The sequence below is a fragment of the Spermophilus citellus genome, assembly GCF_964194105.1.
Source record: "Spermophilus citellus genome assembly, chromosome: 4".
Classification (NCBI taxonomy): Eukaryota; Metazoa; Chordata; class Mammalia; order Rodentia; family Sciuridae; genus Spermophilus; species Spermophilus citellus.
This window is the reverse complement of record NC_138185.1, coordinates 131,362,952-131,386,593: the sequence shown is the minus strand read 5'-3', so window position 1 is coordinate 131,386,593 and position 23,642 is coordinate 131,362,952. Positions and strand designations below refer to the sequence as shown.

The following is a 23,642-nucleotide window of genomic DNA, read 5'->3' as shown; positions in this document are numbered from 1 at the left end:
TACACACATACACACACATACACACACAAAATTCAAAAACACCTGTACACCTATTAGTAGTATTTCTAAAATTTTGCAAATTTGTAAATAAGAGCTCTAGTTCTGTTTCATTTAGAAAAGCGCATACTGAAGCCTTGACTACTATATCATTCATTCATTCATTCATTCATTTATTTTCTGTGGTGCTGGGGATTGAACCCAGGGCCTTGATTCATGTGAGGCAAGCACTCTACCAACTGAGCTATATCCCCAGCCATGTATCATTTATTAATGAGAAATATTTTATGAACATAGGAATAACAAAATGCCATAAGAATTTTTTAATAATATCACTTTATAAATGGCATACTGAAAATGAGCATCTTGTCCAAATTTGTATAAGTACTTAAAATCTTAGCATTAAAAAGAGTAAAATACCATGAAAGCAAAATATTGAATAAAGCAAATATTACCTGGTTTTATCTTCAACATAAATATTTATTTACATGTACATGGTATTTTAAGTGTTTTCACATCTATTATCCACAGACTAGCAATTTTTTAAAATTTTAAGTTACTTATCATTTTCATTTAGCAATATGATTAAGCTAAGACTAGAATTAAAGTCTTCTTTCTTTAAACCCAGGATTTTTTCTACTATATCTCTTAAAATAATTGAAAATTCACTTTATGAAGTATAATTTGATGACCTTATAAACAACAATACTAACAACATTTGGATAGGGATTGCTTTATTCCACTAAATCTTGATATGGTTTTAAAACATTCTTGCTAAGTAGCAATTACTAAGTCTTGGGGTCTGAGAAAACCATATGCTCTATTTAATTTTTTAAAATTAGAGTACAGAAGCATATCATATTAAATTGTAAAGATCAAAATGGGGAAAATTATTCTTTTCCCATTCAATCCCTAAAAAATGGTCTACCTGAAATCAACAGCACATCTCACCCTCATCAATGCCTATCCACACACCATCTTTTCATCTCTAATGTCATTCTTCACTAAAAGGAACCAGGACTTCTTAAAGATAGCCCTGTCCCATTTCTTTGGAATAAGAAAAATCAGAATGAATCTGGGAAACTGTTTTATCAAAAAGACTACCAGAGGGCTGGGGTTATGGCTCAGTGGTAGCACGCTTGCCTAGCATGCATGAGGCACTGAGTTCGATTTTCAGCACTATACACAAATTTTTTGGAAAAAAAAAAAAAAGGTCCATCAACAACTAAAAAATATTAAAAAAAAAAATAACACTATCTGAGGCACAGGGAATGAGGAGGATGCCACATGCCAAGTTACAGTAATTTGAACAAAGAAAGAGTAGAAGAGAGGAAGGTAGAGACAAAACAAACCTGGAATGTACCCTCCCTCATAATAATTAGCTTAATGAAAAGAAAGGGATTCTGTCAATATCTGAGTTCACATTATATTATTAGAAAACAGTATATAAAAATTTAAGTCCCTAAAAGAATAGATTTAATATTAAAGTATGAACACAATAGGACATTTTTGATCTAAACAAATAGAAGAATACCAAAAATGGAGAAGTGAATTGGAAGCCCTTACACAAAACAAGGATCTTAAAAGATGACACCTGACTGACTAGGTAAACTTGGGGGAAGGACTGCCCTATAAAGGGATAAAGAAAGGGTAATACTCAAAAGACATGTGGCTGAGAATTGTCCAGAATTTACTTTTTAAAAACTTGATGCTGTGATTGGGAAAGCCCAACAAATCCTAATCCAGACCCACAATGTCGTAAAACTGCCAACTGAAAACCAAGATCTTTTTTTTTCTTTTTTTTTTTATTGATTATTTAAAGCATTACATAGCTCATGATATATCATCTTTCATACATTTGACTCAAATTGTGTTTTGAACTCCCATTTTCACCCCAAATACAGATTGCAGAATCACATCTGTTACATATTCACATTTTTACATAATGCCATATTAGTGACTGTTGTATTCTGCTACCTTTCCTATCCCCTACTATCCCCCCTCCACTCCCCTCCCATCTTCCCTCTCTACCTCCCCTGCTGTTGTTCAATTCTCTCCCTTTTTTTCCCTCCCCCTTGCCCCTCATAACCTCTTATAATTCTATGTATCATTGAAGGTCTCCTACTATTTCCATGTGCTTTCCCTTCTCTCTCCGTTTCTCTCCCCCCATTCGTCTTTGTTTACTGTAGTCTTTTCCTCATGCTCTTCCTTCCTGTTCTGTTCTTAAAAATCATCTCCATAAAGAGCATACATCACCCAAAAAGAAAAGATAATTCAACAGATAGCTAACTTAAGAGTAGCAATGGAAACCAGAAGACTGGAAAATTTTTTTAAGTGCTAAGGGAAAATAACTATCAATCTTAAACTATCTTGGAAGACATTTACAGGCAAATCAAAATTGAGAGAACTTAATAACAACTGATCCTCTCTGAAAGAACTTGTAAAATATATACTTCAAAGGGAAAAAGTTAGTACCAGGGTCTGTGAAAACAGAGCAATGATGAGACAAGAAAATAGGGGGGAAAATGTCTAATTTGTTGGATTAAGGGGGAAAAAAAGAAATATAATGAAAATACTGAGCAACAATAGCATATAATTCAATAGCAAAGTGATTACAAGTAAAGTATAAAGTATTCTAAGGTTATTCCACAACTTAGAGAATAGTTAAACTAATTTCAGCTTTATATAGACACATTAAAATATCTAAAATAACCACTTTAAAAAAATAGGAGAAAAATTACTTATTTGTAAAACAGAACACAAAATAAGATAATGAAAATTAATCCAAATGAACTAATAAATATGAATAATTTAAACTATTCAATTTCATAGAACAGACCTTCAAACTAATATTTTTAAAAATCAAATCCTAAATATAATACTGCTTATAAAGGGTATATCTAACACAGTAAATAATAAAAGAGCAAGAAAAAGATAACAAATACGAAACAAAACTGTTGTACTTACCTTAGAGGACTTAAAGGTAATTACTAAAGATAAAAATTGCTATAATGATAAATTAATTCACTAAGAAAATATTATCAGTTCTAATCTTGAAAGGACCTACTAAATTAGCTTCAAAACATTAAAAAAAAAAAAAAAGACAAGACAACTGTCATCCTAATGAGAGAACTGTATGACAAACTCTTTCAGTAATTGCTAGCACAAGCAGATAATATTACCCGTAAGGACTTGAGACAATTAAATTAACAAACTTGACTTAATGGACATAGAACACTGTACTCACCAATCACACCTGGAATATTTATAAAAATGTGCCACATGATAGACCATTCATAATATAAGTCCAAATTAATTTCAAAGAATCACAATCATATAGACCATGCTCTCTCACCACACTGAGGTTATAAATTAATAAGATTTTTTAAAAAAAGAACTCATGCATTTGGAAATTCAAAAATCTTATTTTCAAATGACTCAAGAAGCCACAGTGCTGTACTACTGGACATGGTGGCAAACGCCTGTAATCTCAGCAGCTGGAGGATGAGACAGGAGAATCGTGAGTTCAAAGCTAGCCTCAGCAAACCAAGGTGCTAAGCAATTCAGTGACACCCTGTCTCTAAATAATACAAAATAGGGCTGAGGAGGTGGCTCAGTGGTTGAGTGCCCCTGAGTTCGATCTTTGGCACCCCTCTCCCACAAAAGTCATAGTGCTAATTTTTAAATACTTTAAAAATTGAACTATTATAAAAATAGTCCACGCAGAACTGGTACAATAACTAAATTTATAATTCTAACTACTTATATTAGAAAAGAGAGGCTAAAAATTACTGAATCAAGCCTTCAACTTAATTAGTTAGGATAAAAGAATAAACCCCTAAAAATTATAAGAAAGGAAACAATAAAGCTAAGACGAGAAATTAAACATACTAAAAACTTTGCTTTTTAAAAATACTAACTAAAAATGACAAACTTCTAGTAAAACTGACACAGAAAAAGAGAAATTCTAAATCTTCAGAATTCAAAAGGACCCAGAACTATGGATATAGCAAAACTTTTAAGAGACAATTTTAGATCAGTAAACTTTAAAATGGAAAAAAATCCCAAGAAAAATAGAAATTACCAAAACTGACTTAAGAAGAAACAGAAAATATGACCTGTAGTTAAAAAATCTTCCCCCAAACATATATGAAGGCCAGATAGTTTTACTCATAATTTCTAGCAAATACTAAGAACAGGTAAATCTACCAGGAAAAAAAAGCAAGCACTCCCCAACTCTCTTATTTCTAATCATTAAAAATTAGAATAATCTAAAAAGCAGAAAAATGTATAAAATGCAGTATTAGCAATTAAAGTGAAGACTCTAGAGCTATATCTATTAATAAAAAAAAAATCTCAAAAACAATTCCAAACCAAAAAAAAAACAGGTTTAATAATATACACAGCTGATAAAACTACCAAAAAGAAACAATATATTTTATCTTAGTCTTCCGTATCAATAGCACCAAAAATCACACTAAATTTTAAATCCAACAATTCTATGAATTATGAATGTATAAATGTGTAGACAAATTATTAAAATCTAAATGATAATCATGGCATTCCTAAGTTATTTCCTTTGGGCAAGATGTATGTTGGAAGGAAATTAGGGAGGAGGGAGATTCTAAGCTTTAAAAAATTTTATTTAGTTTAAAAAAAAAAAATCAAGGGCTATGGGTGTTATTCAGTGGTAGAGCACTTGCTTAGTATGTGCAATGCCCTGGATACAATCCCCAATACCACACACACACACACAAAGCATCTAACAGTGACAAGAATAATTTTATTGTAAATATTTTATATTAAAAATAACCATAGAAGGTGTAGTGAAAAATAAGAACAATAGTTAGTATTTATTGAGCACTTACCTTGTATCAAAACTATTCTAAGTGCTTTACACATATTAACTCACAAGCTACCTATGCTACCCCCTAAAGAAAGTACTACAGCATTAATATCCCCATTGTTCAAGTAGGGCATTAAGACACAAGATATTAAGTACATTACACTATTGTTTTATAATCCTTTGGAAAGCAACTGGATAACAGTAATCAATGGGCATGTCTTGAACTAAACACCTATAAATCTACTTAAAAGATACCTATCTTAAGGAAGTAACCAAAAGCATATCAAAGATCTGTATACAAAAAGGCACACGCTACTCTGTTATTAAGAGAAATAAAAGCCAAAGCAGACAAAATATATAACAGTAAAGCAGTTATAGAGAATCTATATAACAGATTAACAGTCAATAAAAACATTTGGGAAGAATTTTCATGAAAAAATGCTTATACCTTATTGTTAAACAACAAAAAAAAATTACACAGTAGTTCGACTATATAAAAAAATATACACAAGAAGGAAAGAGTGGAACAAAACATTTTAAAAAGGTAATATTTTTGTGGCTGAGTGGTAACATGGTAATATTACAGAAGAGTTTTTTTCCTTCACATGTATAAACTTAACAAATATTTTAATATGTCCTGCTTATATATTCTGTCCTCCTAATCAATTTCACCAAACTAATCTCTAAAACTCTAAACTAATCCCAAGGGAACAATATGGATGTAGGCCCCAAAACCAAGTTTTGCTTAGTACATAATAAAACTGAAAAACAATGGAGTATGTTGTTTCTAAATAATTCCTTTTACTTACGTGGTAATTGTGGTGTTTTACTATCATGTGAACGGTAGTCTTCATGAGGGACAGACTTGTCATCCTAATTGCAAAAAAGTTTATTATATGATTAATATATTGCAAAATAAGGACTGTAATGTTGAGGATAGCAGATAAAAGATTTTAAAATGTTGAAGGTTTAAAGTGATATATAAGAACTCACCATTTTCACATGCATAGGTCTATCAAATAAAAACTGCCCATTGAACATAGCTGTTGGTTCAGTCAAGGAAAGACAGATGACTGTAAAATTATTCTTGAACACAAACTAATTATATTATTAAAGGAGTCTCCAACTAGCTCTAACGTTTTAATGTCTTTAATATTTATTCATACTAGTCTCTTCCACACAAAGAAAACTCTAATTCTTTTATTTTTATAAATAATATATTCTTTTAATTGAAAAGGAAAATTAATAAGGCTTCATCTAAATCAACTGCATTAATGTACAATGTAGTACATAACTGTCAAAAGCATGTGTATATACATACAATTAGTTGGTAGGAAGGGAAAGCAGAAAAAAGTTCACACCAGTCCTGTACAATATGGCTAATTCAAGTTTTAAGAGTGACTTTAGTAGTTGGACATAGTAAATATTTTATGAGCTGGAGACTAAAGTCTAACAAATTTCTAAGCTAAACAACCTTAAATTCTATTACCCCCACAAAACAGTATCAAGCTTCTCCAACTTCATTAAACAATGCTAAGTGTAAATCAGGATACAAATTGCTTGAACTGCTTCAATTGCTTGCTCAAAAGTGACAGTGCCCATTCCTCTGCTCTTTCCATCTTTGTCTTCTTTAATATCTGCCCGCTTTACAGTTCCAGCTATGCTGAACACTTCCTTTAGCTTCTTCCAACCAACTTTGAAGTCAAGCTTAACATAAAATTGTATAAAGTTACACACCTAATAAATCTCTTTCCCCATTTATATATACAAAATAATCTTTTCTAAACTCTCCAAACTATAAATAACTATAATTCACATTCAATAGTAGACCAATAATGTTCAAATAAAACACGAGTTGCTTAAAAATCAGTTCAGTCACATCTACATTATTCCATATTCTTATTATTTTAATTCCCAAAATTGTCTCTCAACTGCTCAATCCTGCTTTCTACATATGAAACTTGCACATCTACTTTTACCAAGAGAAATTCAGATTTGGGAATTATTGTCCATGTCACTGACTTTCAAGAGCTTAGAACAAACAAAAAACCAACTGTGACATGCACATTCACAAATATCAAGGCCAAAAGAATGAAATCCATTTACCAATATGAATAAAAAGGCATATAATTAAAGTACATAATTTCAAGAAATGCTCAAATGATTATAAATTCCACAGTTCTCTGTGTAAAAAATTCTAAATTGTATTTAGACTAATCACACACATGTAGACTTAAATTGGATTTGAGCTTAAAATAATTAACTTCATTTACTTTAGTTAAAAATAAGCAAAATGTTCTATAAACCACTCATCTAATTAAACAATTTCATAAATGGAACTATGCATCTGAACAATAAAATTTTAGACTAAAACTTACATTAGCAACAAAAATTGTAGAACCAAGTCTACCAGCCTGCAAATTACTGATAACCTCAGGAGGAATGTTTGGATTATTGAGAATGGAAGGTGGTAAATTCATCAACCCCGATCCCATATCAGGGACATGTCCTCCTGGAAATGATCCTCCTGTTCGTTGCAATGCCCTACGAGCATTTTCTCCGTCAGGATCCTATAACACACATTGAATGTTAAATGCCACTAAATATATCAGTAAATCTACAGAATTAAAATAACAACTTCAAATTTGACATTAGCTAGCCCTCAAATTATTGACCCTCTTGAGAAGTGAGATTTTTGTTTTGTTTTCTCATCCAGAGAACTGAGTCCCATAAAAACCTGTGGACAGACAAAAGATTTCAGTCTCCAGGAATGGCAATTAAATACCTCTTTCCAAGCACTAAAGTCACTTAAGAACTTGAAATTAGTTTAATTTTGTCCTCATTCTAGTGTACAAGTATGACATGTACACATCATACACATAAATGCACATAACTCAAAGAGAAGCAAAATACTTACTATGATTCTTTTCTTTCCAAACTGCAATCATGGTGAAGTCTCACCACTGGATGATCAATGGAATGTCAAATTGACAATCCAAAACTTTCAGTAGTGGAATAGACTTACAAAACAAGACTTTCAGTAGTGTAACAGAACAAAACTCAGGGTGGGAGGGTATTATAACTGACAAATTTCATTACTGAACAAAATACAAGTATCCACCTTCTAACCTCTTATCTTCCTCAACAACTATTATGATCTGAGACGGGAGCAAGGAAGAGGTAAAAGAAGGCTAGTGTCCAGTGAAGAATGATAGAAAACTTTTCTTTAAATTCATTAATTTTATAAGAGTAATATCCCATTGTAAAACAAAACAAGAAGTTTAAAAATACTTCTCACTCATCCCTCTAGGTAGGATGCAAACAATACATACCCCAAACAAAAAAAAAACACATGAACACACTGATAGATAACCATCTGCAATGACAAATAATTATGTTAAACGACCATCAATTCTACTCTGCTGGCCTCACTCTGAAAATATTAATAAAAACAAAGTTGGATGACTTTAACAAATTCCCTAAGATGGCCAGAAAGTAAATGCAAGATTAAATTTTTCTGGCTTACAATAAACTACTTCACTACTAAAAAATAAAAAAAGATTACAAAAGTAAAGATATGTTATCAAACAATGCTAATAAAACTTAAGTTAGAAAATGTTTCAGGTTTGAAGATGCAAAAATATACACAAAAACAAAACTTAAAATAGTGGTTATTTATATGGGATAAAAAAAAACAGGAAGGAAGATGCTTCTTGAACTATTACAGTTAGGTTGCTTGGGCTTAACATTAATAAAACATATGGCTATATTTTGTCTTTTATATACAGGTGTATATATAAAACAAATCACCTACTATTTATAACTTGGTTTTTATTCCTCTTTTCCTCTTGTTGTCCTCCTGCCGATCACTAATTGCTATTGTCTACCTAATAGAGGGTCTATAAATACATTTACAACTGCAACTAATCTGTATTTAATTAAATGGAAAAAAGTAATTTTTAGATTCTTCTAAGAAGCATGGATATATACTTTTCTTGGACTTCCATTCCAGTAATTCTAATCACTTACCCCAACCACCCATGGTAAATTAGATATTCCCAGAAAAGGGATTGCCTTTAGTGATTTTAATCCAAAAAAAATTAATTAAATAAATCCCCCATCACTTAGTGAGGCCAAATTTGACCATTTTTTCCTCTGAAAAATAGTTAAAAATAAAGGCATTCTACATCAACTTGGACCATATAATTCTATTTTGGGATCTGAAATATAGAGGATCTACAATATGCTAAAATTTATAAGAACACAATAATATGGTCTCACTTTAGCATTCAAAATACTTTCTTTTTTTTTTTTTTTTCCAATTAAAAGCAGAAGACACTGAGATTCCAGTATTTGTCTCCGGAGGAGATAGTGAAAAATCAAACATCAAATTGAGGAAAATTATTTAGGATGCTAACAATTCTGAAGCACTGAGACTGACTTATGCAAAAGAGCCACCAAATAAATGGCTGGCACAAACTACAAAATCTAAACCTTCTCTATCAATTGTCCACATCCCTGTCAAAAAAAAAAAAAGTAAATAATAACCATTAGGCTTAAACAGTTTCAGAATATTGAAGCTAATTCCAATAAAGGGACATGAGATACACATATAGTTGATAGCATGGACTTTAATTTCAATCTATGATCATACTCAAGAACAGGAAACCAAAAACAGAAAACAAAAAAAAAAAAGAGAACAATGAGTCCTGGACGGGACTAATAACAATCATTATTTTTACAGCTAATATTTATGAGATAGTTAAGTATTCTGAACACTGCATTAAGGGCTTTATATAATAGTATCACAAGTATAAGAAATAGCTAATATTAATTAAATAATTTACATATATTAATTGTTGGAGCTAATTATTCTCAAGGTCACTTACATCTAACTAAGTAGTTTTTTAATGTATCTTTTGCTTACTCTTTCCTCAACTTACTTATACTGCTAAATTCTATACAAAAGAACACTTCCACTTTAGGGTTCTAGTTCAGATTTCAATATCAGAATTATAACTCCTCTTGAATTTTAATCTCTAAATAAATTTATTAAAATGAATACCATGCTGGAACCATGGCGCACCTGTAATCCCAGTGGCTTAGGAGGCTGAGGCAGAAGGATTTTGAGTTCAAAGCCAACCTCAGCAACTTAGTGAGGCCCTAAGCAACTTAGTGAGACCCTGACTCTAAATAAAATACAAAACAGGGCTTGGGATATGGCTCAGTGGTCGTTAACCCCTGAGCTCAATCCCTGTTACCAAAAAAAAAAAAAAAGAACAGCACAATAAGGTTGACCAAATTATGCTGTGCACATGTGTGAATGTAACACAATGAATTTCACCTTTACATATATCCATAAAGTACTAATTTATAAAAACAATAGATAGATGTGGGGAAGGCCAGTGGAGTAGAGGAAGGAGTGTTTGGAAACCAAAATGGAGCAAATTACACTGCACATATATGTGATTATGTCAAATGACTCTCACTATTATGTATATCTATAATGCACTAATAAAAACATTTTAAAAAGTGAATAACAATTTTATTCAAATCCATAATGTATGCATTATTAAGGAAGATTTCACTGTCAACTACAAAAATATCTATTCTATTTCTCAAACAACAGAATCTAAAAACTGAAAATATCTAAATCAATTAAAGTCAGCACCTAAAGTCTGTCATGCTTAAATTTGTGAGTCCTTAATTCTTCTAAAATTATGCACCTCTGTAACAACTTGGAATAAATCAAATACAGGTACCTACTTAAGGGCAAAAAGAAGTCATATACAAGTAAGACTACTATTAACAGATAATGCTTTAATAAGCATCTATGCTTACATTACAAATACATTATCAAAAATAAAAATTCAAAGAAAGCATGATCCTATAGTCAAATGTTTAAATTTCAAATATAAGGAATCTTACCTCTTTAATATTAAGGGGTCTTCCACTAAGATCATATTTGTTCATAGTTTCTAGTGCTTTCTTTACAAATTCTTCATCTTTGAATTCAACAACACTTAATGGGGAAAAAAAATATAAGAAATATTTATGTACTAAGATTTGCTTCCAATAAGAAGTTTAATTTGACTTAAGATACTTAAAAAAAAAAATTCTTACCCACAACCCTATATCCAGGTAGATTTGTCAATATATGCAAAAGAAAAAAAGTTTTCAATCAGTAGATGAAGTTAATAGCAGATTCTAACATTTAAGTTACCAAAAATAATCAATAATACAATCACTTTTCATCTTTTTAACCACCAGGCAAGTGATCATAAATTTTCTGTAAATTTTTAAGTCTAACTATTGAAATAACAGAATACATGTAAAAACTTGGAGTACATTTTTACTTCCAGAGGACTTTTCTTAAAAGTTAAAACTAGTATCCCTGTACAAATTAATCAACAGTAATTCAAGGAACTCTAGTTTCCCATAGTCACAAATATTTTCAATAGAAACACTGGGCATAATATATTTTTCAAATCTAATCACATCAAAATCGCAAATAAATAATAATTTTAGTAAAGTTCTCTATTAGATTAAAACTGGCTGTACACAATAGTAACCAGTTATGTTTTTTTAAAAATCACCTATGCTGAAGAGAATCATTTTTTAAAAAACAATTCCTTGTCATTACTGTTCAAAATTCCATTTGATTGTAATGACAAAGTTTTTATTTCTCATGTATTCAAACTGGTTTATGCTAATATAGTTAAACACTGTTAAGGGCTTTTCACTGTATTCTTCTATACATTGCACTCTTGTTGCTAAAAATCAAAATCTACTATCAACCAAATCCTTCTCTATCAATTTAATCATCAACAGCATTCATACTGATTGGCAGAACACTGCCTCTTAGAAAGTCCTGCAGGCTACCAAGTTAAGCTTTTCAATAAGTTTCAAAAATACATTCTGAATTAACACCTTTTAGCTATAGGTCTCTCATAAATCTCTTAGGGAATATTATCAATTCAGTGAGTTTTAAAAGATCCTTGAAGACATCAAAATACAACAAAAAAAAATCCTATATTAAAATCTTATTGACTAGGAAGAAGCATTACCTTAAGAGCATTAGAAAAGTGAATGCCCTTTATGAGCATTTACAAAACCCATCCCTTCCAGGCAGCTAGTTTGGTTGGTACAGCTGTCAAACTTGCTAGTATAAAGCCTCAAATCTTGCATAATAAAGTAAAACAAAATGAAACTTAAGTTTCCAAAAACTGGTACAAGTATTATACAAAAAGTAAACTGCTGAGGAACTTTTACACCTCAAGCAGATATTGCCCACAGCACTTACCCTTGATTTTCCTTCCGCATCCTTAAAGAGCTCCACGTATGTAACCTCACCAACTACATAAGACATACAAAAGGAAGATACCAAGAAACAATACATTTAAACACCAATATCTTGCTTTACTGCACACCTGTGCACAACTCTACAGAAAAGCACCTATTATTCACCAACAATCAAAACCAGACCAACATACCTCCTCAAATGGCTATGTAAATTTGACTGATTTTCAGAAATGTACATCATCCACATTCTCTAAAAAAAGCTAACAACCATATTAACCTAATTCATACTACAGATCATATTTTGGCCAGCATGATATAGTTGGTGAACAAATGCACATATACATACAAATGGCCCCTTAGCCTATCATATTAAAAAAAAAACATCAACATTGGCACTTTTCAAATAACTTTGATCAGCCTACACACAACAGCTGTTTTAAGGTGACTTTCTACCTGAATGTCTTCAATCATGTTTGCCATCAGTAAACTAAATTTACAAGTCATGCTTCACAGCAAGCCACACACTTTCTAAATAAAGTCAATGAATAAAACCAATCAAATAGTTGTCACCTTACAACAGATAATACACCAATGCAATTTTTTTTTAATTTATTAGAAGAGATCAGCCTCAAAGCCAAGTACATAATTTGCAGGACTGTTGAAACTCAATTTTTCAAGAGATAACAGAACTATCTTTTACAAGATCAAGTATTAAAGTTATTTTTCCCCAAAACCAACCATGTATATAAGATGAAGGTTTTCAGATTATTCTGAAAACAAAACTGCAACAGCAGTAACGCAATTTTAATATAGAACTGCAAAGACAGCATCATGGCAGTCGTGACAATGCAAACAAAATGAATTCCACAGCCAGATTCCAGACTCCATCAAGATAATAACAAAACAGCTTTTGGAAAAAAAAAATAATCAGACCTTATTATTCATACATTAACACTCTAAATGTATTACTTAACTAATGCAATAATCCTTTAAAAATCTATAAAAACTTCAACTAGACAAAGCAATCGCTTTAACAAAATTCTTGATGGCATGCAAATGCTGGCTCACTACTATCCCACTAAAATATCAAAAAAAAAAAAAAAATACTTTTATCCATACTAGCGTGTAATGAAATTGTGTCAAGTGAAAGAAGAGGAAATGATTAATTCATACATCAAGAAATAAAAATCAATTTTTTTGAGTCTGTGTGGCTAAGAGGAATAAAAAAGTTTTGCATAGTTTCTTCCCCTTCCTACATGAAGATCATCCAGCAGTGGGTTATTTCAGAGATAATTACCTTTTTCTCTCATTAGATCTTTAATAGCTTGCCATTTCATGTCATACGGGATGTTGCTAATGAAAACTCTGTTACGATTTGGACCCTTCTTTTCTCCAGTGCCCAAATTCTTGTCTTTTGAATAAGGATGAAATCTATTGGCCTTCTTATTTCCTGAAGATTTTTCTTTTAAGTCAGATTTTTCTTCTTTCACTGATTCATCATTCTCCCTAAGAATTTTAAAAACAAAACAAAAACACCCTCATTTGTGCTTCTAAGAATGGAAATCTATATTAAATAATTCATATTTATCATTTCATAAAACTTTCCACTAAGCTAGACCTTAGCAAAGCAACTAGAAAGTGAGCCTGACAGCTTTGATATTACCCAAGACTTTTCAAAGCAAGGGTTTGGCACACAGTAAATAGCTACAATCATTCAAATCACTCAATTTTCCTCTCCATGTACTTATACTTAATAAAGTGTTATTGGACACTGTGGGGGGTGTGATTCTACAGTATATAAAACTGCCACTTTTAATAAAAAATTAACTTTCTGGCTTCATTAAAAACTCTAAAATTGATACTGGAAAAGTTTACCTCTTAAAGGTTAACAATTTCTTCCCATTTCACCTTCCTCTAAATGTATAGCTATGCTATATATCTACACATATACATATTATACATTCATTTGAGATTCAAAATTTTTCTATTCCCAACTCTGATAAGCAGAAAATTTATAAAGTATCCTAATATCTTCATGTTAAAAATTTTTCTGGGTTTTAAACAATAAAATAGAATAGGCACTTCATAGAATTATTTTTTTTATTAGTAAGATTACCTACGATGAGGGCATAGGGTAGAGGAAAGAGGCAGTCACTGAATGCAAAATGAGCGAGACTGATAAATCTTTTTCATGAGGCCTACCTGGAAAAGCATTTCATTTATGAGATTATAATCACAATGCAACTATTATGATGCTACATATCAAACTTAAGATATAGGTATATACTTAAGACAAACCCTATAGATATAAATCTGGATTTATATTTTAAAATGCAATTTACTTTTCAAAAGGATCTTTTTTACAGAAGTTATAATAAATTTCTTTTAAGGCATTACTCTGATGAATTTAAAATAATTTAATTAACAAAACATCAATTTTAAAGCACTTTTTATAAACATACTAATAAAAATTTCCAGGAACCACGTATGATGGCGCACACCTGTAATCCTGTGAGACTGAGAAAGAAGGTTGGCAAGTTTGAGGCCATCCTCACCAATTAGTGAGACCCTGTCTCAAAATGGGGGGAAAAAAAGAGCCAGGAGTATACCTCAGTGGTAAAGCACCTCTGGGTTCAATCCCCCAGTACTGGAAAAAAAATCCACCACAAATGGTCTACCAGAAAAGTTGCTAAAATCAAAAAAGACACATTAGTACCAAACATATTTTGACACCTTTTCAGACCTTGATAGGGATATCTTCACTGTCAAACATATTCCCTCATCAGAAATAGCATGACCTACATATCTTTTCTCTCATATGTAGAAGATAGAGAAGAATAAGAAAAAGAAAGGTGTGTGGGGGGGGAATAACTGGGAAATAATATTGGCTGAATTATAATATAATTGTATGTGTGTACAAATTTATAACAATAAATCCCACCATTATGTACAACTATAATTCAACAGTAAAAATGGGGCGAGGGGAAGAGCAAGCAATGGCAATACTTAGAAGGTCTTCTTAACTGTTCAACTCCAGAAAAGTACCTCCCTGTCAGAACACAGTGGCATTCTGAAAAATGGTAGTGAGAGGTTAAAAGTCTTTTCTCTGGTTCCTGGGTACAGAAGAAACAACAACCCCTTCATTTTTATCCCCCAAAGGACCAATTACACAACAGGCTTAGGCTGAATTCAATGTATGTTTTTAAAATAATTAAATTTCTGTTCAGAAGAGCAGCTATCCATAAAATCTCTAGATAAATATCCTTCCCCCTATTTTCTTCCTGAAGGAAATCAATTGTGAAAACGCATGAAGTTCTGATATATAATGTTCTGTTCTAGGTGGAGGTTAATAAATGTGGTAAACATTTGCTTACAATAATCTAACAATTCCATTTTAAAAGTAGTAATATTATATCTCTTCTTTAAAATATTTACTTAAAGGATGGCCAAAGAGAGCAATTTCGGTAATTTTCCCCCAATTTGTAGCATCTTTAAAATACCACTAAGCTGTTCATCTGCAATACATAAATTATCTATGGAAGGCATACCAGTTTAGGGGCTAGAAGGACGATTTGATTAAGAAACTAAGCCATAATTATACCAGTCCTGAATTTTATGCCATAAATACACTATAGAAAGACAGTTTAAAAAAAAAGTGAAATGATGCTACCAGAATATTTCCAGAATTCCATGTTCTAATTCTCAAGCTATTCACTTTTGCAAGCCCCTCCTTCTTAATATAATTAAAAGACTCCAGAATAAACAAAAATTTATCTGCTCTTAAGACTAAATTATTCCTTCCCAAATAATAACAAATTTCTGAAAAAAATTAATATCTAACACTGAATGAAGAAACATAGTATTAATATGTGATTTTAAAAGCATAATGCTATAATGAGATCCAGAATTAATCCCAGTTCTAGGACAAACACCAGAGGGAAATTCATAGTGATAAAAGCCTATATACAGAAAAAAAGAAAGATATCAAAACAATCTAACTTCACACCTTAAGGAATTAAAAATTAACTAACCACAGAGTTAATAAAAGGAAGGAAATAACAAACATCAAAGCATAAATAAATATACTAGAAAAATAGAAGATCAACAAAACTAAGAGTTATTTTTTAAAAAAAGATAAATTGACAAATATTAAGTCAGACACTAACGAAAAAAGAGAAGAATCAACATCAAACAGAAGAGAAATTACAACTGACCACATAGAACTACAAAGGACAATACAAACCTATTATGACCAATTATACACGAGGAAATCTAGAATGAATAAATTCCTAGAAACGGACAACTTACCAAAAACAAATCTTGAAGAAACAGACATCCCAATCCACCAATAAAAAGAAGGAAGACTGGGAGACTGAATCAGTACTCAAAATCTCCCATCGGTGAAAAGTCTAGGACATAAGAGCTTCATGGGAAAATTCTACCAAACACTAAAAAAAAACTATTTCAAAAAACCAGAATGAGAGAACTCTTTCAAATCATTTTATAAGGCCAACATTACTCTGTACCAAAGTCAGACAAAGAGAATTATAGGCCAATATCCCTGATGAACACAGGTGCAAAAATCCTGAACAAAATGCTATCAAACTGAATTCAACAGCACATTAGAAGGATGTAAGGCTGGATAAACATATGCAAATCAGTAAGCATGGTATAACACATTAACAAAGTGAAGGTAAAAAAAAAAATGATCACCTCAATAGATCTGGGAAAAGAACTTTACAAATTTCAAACTTTCCTCTAAAACCAGGAATAGGAAAAAGATGCCTGCTCTCACCACTACTATTCAACTTTTTATTATTAAAAGTCCTGGCCAGAGCAATTAGGCAAGAAAAACAAAAGGCATCCAAATTGGAAAGTAAAAAACAAAATTATCTCTGTTTGCTAATAATGTGATCTTATATACAGAAAACCATTAAAGAGTCCACCAAAAAGAAAGAAAAAAGAGCTGGGCACAGTGGGGCACACCCGTAATCCCAGTGATCAGGTGGCTGAGACAGGAAGATTCCGAGTTCAAAGCCAGCCTCAGCAACAGCGAGGTGCTAAGCAACTCAGTGAAACCCTGTCTCTACATAAAATACAAAATAGGGCTGGGAATGTGGCTCAGTGGTTGTGTGCCCCTGAGTTCAATCCCCGGTGGCCCTTGAAAAAAGAAAAGAAAAAAGATGCTAAAAGTAGAAGAGAAATTATTAGGCAATGGGAAAGGGACCAGTTAGGGAGTCAGGGGAAAAGGGAGGGTGGACATATGAATGTATGATGCATGCATGTATGAAAATGTCACAGTGAAACCTATTAACTTGTATAATTAATATGTATTAATAGGAGTCCACCAAAAGTAATTCAGTAAAATTATAGGATACAAGACCGACATACCAAAATGAATGTGCCTCTCTATACATCAACAATAAACTATCAAAAAATTAACAGCACATCCCATTTATAATAGCACCAAAAAACAAACAAAAAAAAAACCCACCTAGGAATAAATTTAACCAAGGCAATGAAAGACACTGAAAACCATAAAACAATGATGAAAGAAACTGAAGACAACACCAATAAATGGTTAGATACTCTGTGTTCATGGACCAGAAGAACTGATGTTATAAATATGTCCATATTATCCAAAATGACCTATCAATTCAATGCAATCCTATTAAAATTCTAATGCTATTTTTCACAGAAATAGAAAAAAAAAATCTCAAATGTATACGGAACTACAAAAGATCCTAAGTAGCTAAAGCAATCTTGAACAACAACAAAGCTGGAGACATCACACTTCCTAATTTAAATTATATTATGAAGCCAGAGTAATCAAAACAATAAGATACTGACATAAAAACATACATACAAATCAATGGAAGATTATAGAAAGCTCAGAAATATATGCAAACATACAGTCAACTAATACTTGACACTGAGGAAAAGAGAGTCTCTTCGATAAATAGTGCTGAGAAAAGAGGATATCTGTATTCAATAAAATGGAACTGAATCCTTATCTTAGAACATACATGAAAATCACCAAACCAACTAGATTGAAAACTTAAACATAACAGCTGAAACCATGTAACTCAAGAAAATACAGAGGGGAAAAACACTCCATAACACTGGCCTTAACAATGACTTTTCTGGGTATGACACCAAAAGTCCAGGCAATAAAGGCAAAAATAAACAAGTGGACTACATCAAACAAAAAAGTTTCTGACCAGCAAGGAAACAATCAACAAAACAAAAAGGCAATCTACTGAATGGGAGAAAGTATTCACAAACCATTTATTAAAGAGCAGGATCAAAAACATAAGGAGCTCATACAACTCAATAGCAAAAAATAAACGTCAAAAAACAACCTAATTAAAAAGTGGATAAAGAACCTAAACAGATTAATCTTCCAAAGATGACATGCAAATGGCTAAAAGGTATATGAAAAAGTGCTCAACAACACTAATGATCAGGGGAATACAATTCAAAACCACAATGAGGCATCACATAACCTGTTAGGAAGACTATTATTAAGATGTCAAAAGATGATGCATACTGGCAAGGATGGGAAGAGAGAAAGTTATACACTACTGGTGGGAATGTGTACTGGTACAATCATTATGGAAAAAACGGTATGAAAGTTTCTCAAAAAGTAAGCAATAAAACTATCAGATGACCTAGCAATTACATACATGTCAGAGTATTTATCCATAGAAAATAAAAATCACTGTCTTAGCCTTAGATGGCGCCCGCCTGTAATCCCAGAGGCTCAGGAGGCTGAGTTCAAAGCCGGTCTTAGCAACAGCAAGGCGCTAAGCAACTCAGTAAGACCCTGTCTCTACATAAAATACAAAATAGGGCTGGGGATGTAGCACAGTGGTTGTGTCCCCCTAAGTTCAATACCCAGTAACCCCATTCACAGGGAAAAAAAAAAAAAAAAAATCACTGTCTTGAAGATCTGAACTTTCATGTTCACTACACTATTCACAATACCCAGATTTGGAAACAACCTAAGTGTTGTGTTTCTTTTTTTTTTTTTTTTTTTTTAAGAGAGGGAAAGAGAGAGAGAATTTCAATATCTATATTTTAGTTATCGGCGGACACAACATCCTTGTTTGTATGTGGTGCTGAGGATCGAACCCAGGCCGCACGCATGCCAGGCGAGCACGCTACCGCTTGAGCCATATCCCCAGCCCAAAGTGTTGTATTTCTAATGAATGAATGGCTAAAGAATATGTGTGTAAACACACACATATACACATACAAATGAATTATTCAGGCTTTAAAAAGAAAATTTTGTCATTGGCAACAATCTCGATGAATATTATGTCCTGGAGGACATTATGCTAAATGATATTAAGCCAGACACAGAAAGACAAATACTGCATGACTGTCACTTATATGTGCAATCTAAAAATCTTAACTAATAGAAATAGAGAGTAAAGGGATGGTTTCCAGACATCAGGGGATGGGTGAAAATAAGACATGTTGGTCTAAGGATACAAACTTTCAGTTATAAGATAAATAAATAAATTCTGGAGACCTAGTATAGAGTGATAATAGCTAATAATAATATATTTGCTATACACTTGAAATTTGCTGAGTAGATTATAAGTTTTCTTATCCCCTCCACACACACACACAATGCTAACTATATGAGGTAATGGATATGTTAATTTGTGGTAACCATTTTACAATGTATTCATAGTATATCAAAACATCATTAAATACAATTTTTATTTTTTCAATTATATTTAAATAAAGGTAGAAAAAACTAATCCCAGTTCTAATCTTTAATCCTAATATGATAAAAATTGTTATTCTACTGGCAAACACTTCACTTTGCCCTAATGCCTAATATTTTATAAGTTCTTTAATAACTCTCAAATCTCCATATACTTCCAGGTTTTATTAATAATATATACATAATAAAGAGTTATAACAATCAATGTTAACAATATCAGTGTTTTCCTTCCATTCACTTTTAAGAAAAGAAAAGCTTGTATCATTTGGCATAAAGGAAAAGAATAAATCTAGGGAAACATAACTTCAAATTCTTCTTTAAAGATGTAAACATGCCATTTAAATCCTCTGAGTTCCATGATCGTAAAGGTTCATTTCTGCATTTCTTCAACAAATATTCACTGGAACTTTCCAAATGTAAGATTTTGAGTTACATAGGTATATAAGACATAGTCTCTACCCTCAATGACCATGAATTAACTGAAGCAAAAGTCATTTAAATCCTGATGACAAATAGCACTCTCCTTTCTAAACAGATATAAGGTAATATTGGTCATTTTTATCAACAACATAAGAAATTCTATCATTAAAAACATGGTAGTGGGTTGTTAACAAATCCTACTGGTTCAGAGATTGAGATCTCTGGTTGTTAAGTGTGAATGATTCATGCTGGACCATCATACCTTCTTATGGAATAGACACTGCAAGAAATCCCTTAGAGTGCATTGGGGATGTGGCTCGGTAGAAGAGAACTTGTCTAACATGTTGAGAGCTCTGAGTTCAATTCCCAACACCACAAAATAAAGAAATAGAACAAATTGGCCTGTACTTCCTGTACTTTATTTTATTTTTTTCTCTTCCTAAACTAGAAAAAGCTTCTTTTTCCCACCTCTCCCTTCCCTCTCTTTTCCCATCCTTCAATAGACTTTAAAAAGGATTAGAGTTCTTTATCTAATGGAGATTTAGAAGTCAGCTTCACTGGTACCAACACTACACTAATCTTACCCAAGTGTAAGATTTTTTTCAATTCTATTTTTAGTGCTACTCTCTGTAATTCAAGGGTTTTTGTTGTTGTTGTTTTGTTTTGTTTTTTTAAGAAGAAAAGGGTAGCACACCCATGTTAAGCTGTCATTCGTCAGTATCCAAGTGGGCCTGGATCTAGGACCTGACTCTACCCCAAGAGATTAAAAAGTCCAGAGCTGCTCAAGTCTCTTATATAAAATGGCACTGTATTGTATGTAAGTTATACAAACCTCCCATATACTTTAAATCATCTCTAGATTACTTAAAATACCTAATATAATGTAAACAGTTGTATAGAATGTATACTGTTCAGGGAATAATGTCCAAAGAATAATGTCCAGAAAAGTTATATGTTCAATACAGATAAAACATTTCTGTGGAGGAGAGTAATATTTTCAATTCACCATTGGTTAAATGTATGAAGGCAGAACCCAAAAATATTGGGTGCCAACTTGTTAAGTTTACTGTTTATTGTTTTTCAATTCTATTTTTAATGCAAGCACCTGACAGTCCACACTTAGGCAGACATGGAGAAAGAGATTCACTCACTTCTTGATATCTCAAGGTGCCTGCCTTCTTTCTTTGCAGAAACAAATTCAAGAGTTGCAATCTCTTACACCTGCCATCTCTATTCTGTCTAGAAGATACTGCCTATTCAAACCCACTTAAGAGCCAGGCTGTAATAATGAAGCTAGAGAAACCTATCCCATCTAATCTGCAATCAACCCCAACACAGATTGGCCCAGGTAGGATCATACTGTTTCAAACATTTTCATACAAAAGAAAAAAGTCAGAATTTACCTTTCCTATTTTAGCATGAGCTTATGTTAACCGCTTTCTACTCTAAGGCAGAACTGAGAGAAGGAAAAGGGCGTTTTCATTAAATTATTAACGTACTTACAACTTCAGATTTAAAGAGCTAGGCATATGAAAATAAATGCTTGACTTCATATCACCCCACATGACAAGAGGTGAGCATAACATGCCTCTGTATCATTCTTATAAACTGAAACTGTGGTGGAGTTGAGTCAACTCAATTCTTTACAGATACTAATGATAGACTCAACCTTATAGTAATGGGTTTTCTTCAATTTAAAAAAAATCTTATTTTACCATTGTTTATTTACCAAAATTAAGGCCACCAAACACTGAGTTTTTTTAAAATAGCCTGCACAACTGACAAACATCACCAGGTGGGCAGGGAAGCACGTTTCCCCTTTAAAGCACCTCGAGTCAACTCCATGTTAACACAATGGAGTCAATAACTACACATTATTAAACTTCCTCTCGGTACAAAACATTTCAGAAATGAATATACACTTCTGAAAACAACGACAGTCAGTACATTTGAAAAACTCGGGATGGGGCCGGAGAGAGGAGATATTCCTTTTAAATTTGTCGTATGTGGTTAAGAGGAAATGTCCGATGATGTCATCCCTAGATACTCCCTAGTGATGAACACTAACTACTGGCCTTTAATAGGGGGACCATTTTCCTGCAAACCCATGGCGGTCACCGAGCTTTGCTCAACGGTTTTCCAGGCGAAGTTAGGGCAAACAAACCCGGCAGGGGCGCGAGCCGCGGCCCCCAACCCGACTCCCGGGCGGCGAACCGCGGGGCCCGGCAGGCAGCGAAGGGCCTAGGAGCGGCCCGCTGCACCTGCTCCTCGCGCCGCCGACGGCCCAGGGGCGGACCGGGGCCGAAGGGCGGGTGTTCCCCATCCAGGCCCAGTTCGGCTCCGGATCCCCCGGCCGCCTCCCCGCCCCCCACCTCGCCCCGGCCCCCGGAGGAAAAGACAATACATTTTAACGCCATTGGAGCTACTGCTGTGCTGCGGAGGCTGCTTCTCCGGCTCCGGGGGGAGCGATTCTCGCCGCGATTCGCCCTGAGACTCTGCGGGCAGCTGATGAGGGCTGTCGTCGCCAGCGGCCCCGACCACCTCGGGCTTGTCAGCGTCCGCCATCCCGCCGCCGCTGGCTCCGCCTCGGCCGCCTGCGCTGAGGGGCTCCGAGCGCGACAATGGCGGCGGCCGGGGAAGCGGTAACGGATCCCGATTTGAAAAGGCCCCGAGCGCTCAGTTGCCCGGATCTCGCGAGATCCGGTCGAGGCTGGGCGACTGGGAGATAGTGAGGGCTGGGTGCGGGGGGGTGGGAGTGCGGTGGGGGAGGGGAGTATGAGAGAGGAAGTTGGAACCCGGGTCAGGGACGCCTTCGCTGCCTCGACCCTGCACCAGCAGGAAGGGATTGACCAGTCCCGAAGCCCCTAAGGAAGCAGGTTCTGACCACCATCCCCCATGTCACCTGGCACTCAATGGGGTCTTCGCTTACAAAACCGATTTAGAAGCCTGTGAACCTTGACACCCAGATTATTCAATTCATTTTAGTAGGGGAAGTTTAAATTAGAAAAGCACATACCTTACCATATCTAAAGACATCTGCATATCTTCAGACCCCTTTGGAAGTCCTTTGAATGATGCAAATAAATCACTTATCATTTCAATACCCAGGCACCCTGTGGATATTCAATATGTAATTATTGGTGACTGATTGCAATTCACCAAATTGAATGGCTTTCAATTTCTTTGAGGATTGGTTGTTCTTGTGAGAAAAAAAATCTTTGGAACTCATTTTTCAGTTTAGAATAAGATTGAAGTAGTTTTTTGGTTTGGTATTTGCTTTTTTTTTTTTTTTTTTTAATTCTCTGGGCGGTGATCAATGGGAGGAATCCATGATTTTCA

General features: G+C 33.5%; 1 protein-coding gene across 2 annotated transcripts in view; it reads right to left on the bottom strand.

The window, feature by feature from the left end:
* Positions 1-23,325, bottom strand: part of MYEF2 (myelin expression factor 2) — a 35,593-nt gene extending 12,268 nt beyond the window's left edge. Inside the window, exons 1-9 of one of the 2 annotated variants that reach the window (XM_081290203.1) lie at positions 22,708-23,325; positions 13,443-13,651; positions 12,147-12,199; positions 10,967-10,974; positions 10,772-10,865; positions 7,222-7,413; positions 6,397-6,550; positions 5,837-5,886; positions 5,653-5,716 (exon numbers count right to left, since the gene is read on the bottom strand). In XM_081290203.1, coding sequence (XP_081146329.1) covers positions 5,653-5,716; positions 5,837-5,886; positions 6,397-6,550; positions 7,222-7,413; positions 10,772-10,865; positions 10,967-10,974; positions 12,147-12,199; positions 13,443-13,651; positions 22,708-22,868 — 985 coding nt within the window. In that variant the 5' untranslated portion in view covers positions 22,869-23,325. The remainder of the gene's footprint in view (positions 1-5,652; positions 5,717-5,836; positions 5,887-6,396; positions 6,551-7,221; positions 7,414-10,771; positions 10,866-10,966; positions 10,975-12,146; positions 12,200-13,442; positions 13,652-22,707) is intronic. The other variant, XM_081290204.1, reaches the window with a different exon arrangement.
* Between the last annotated feature and the right edge of the window lie 317 nt (positions 23,326-23,642).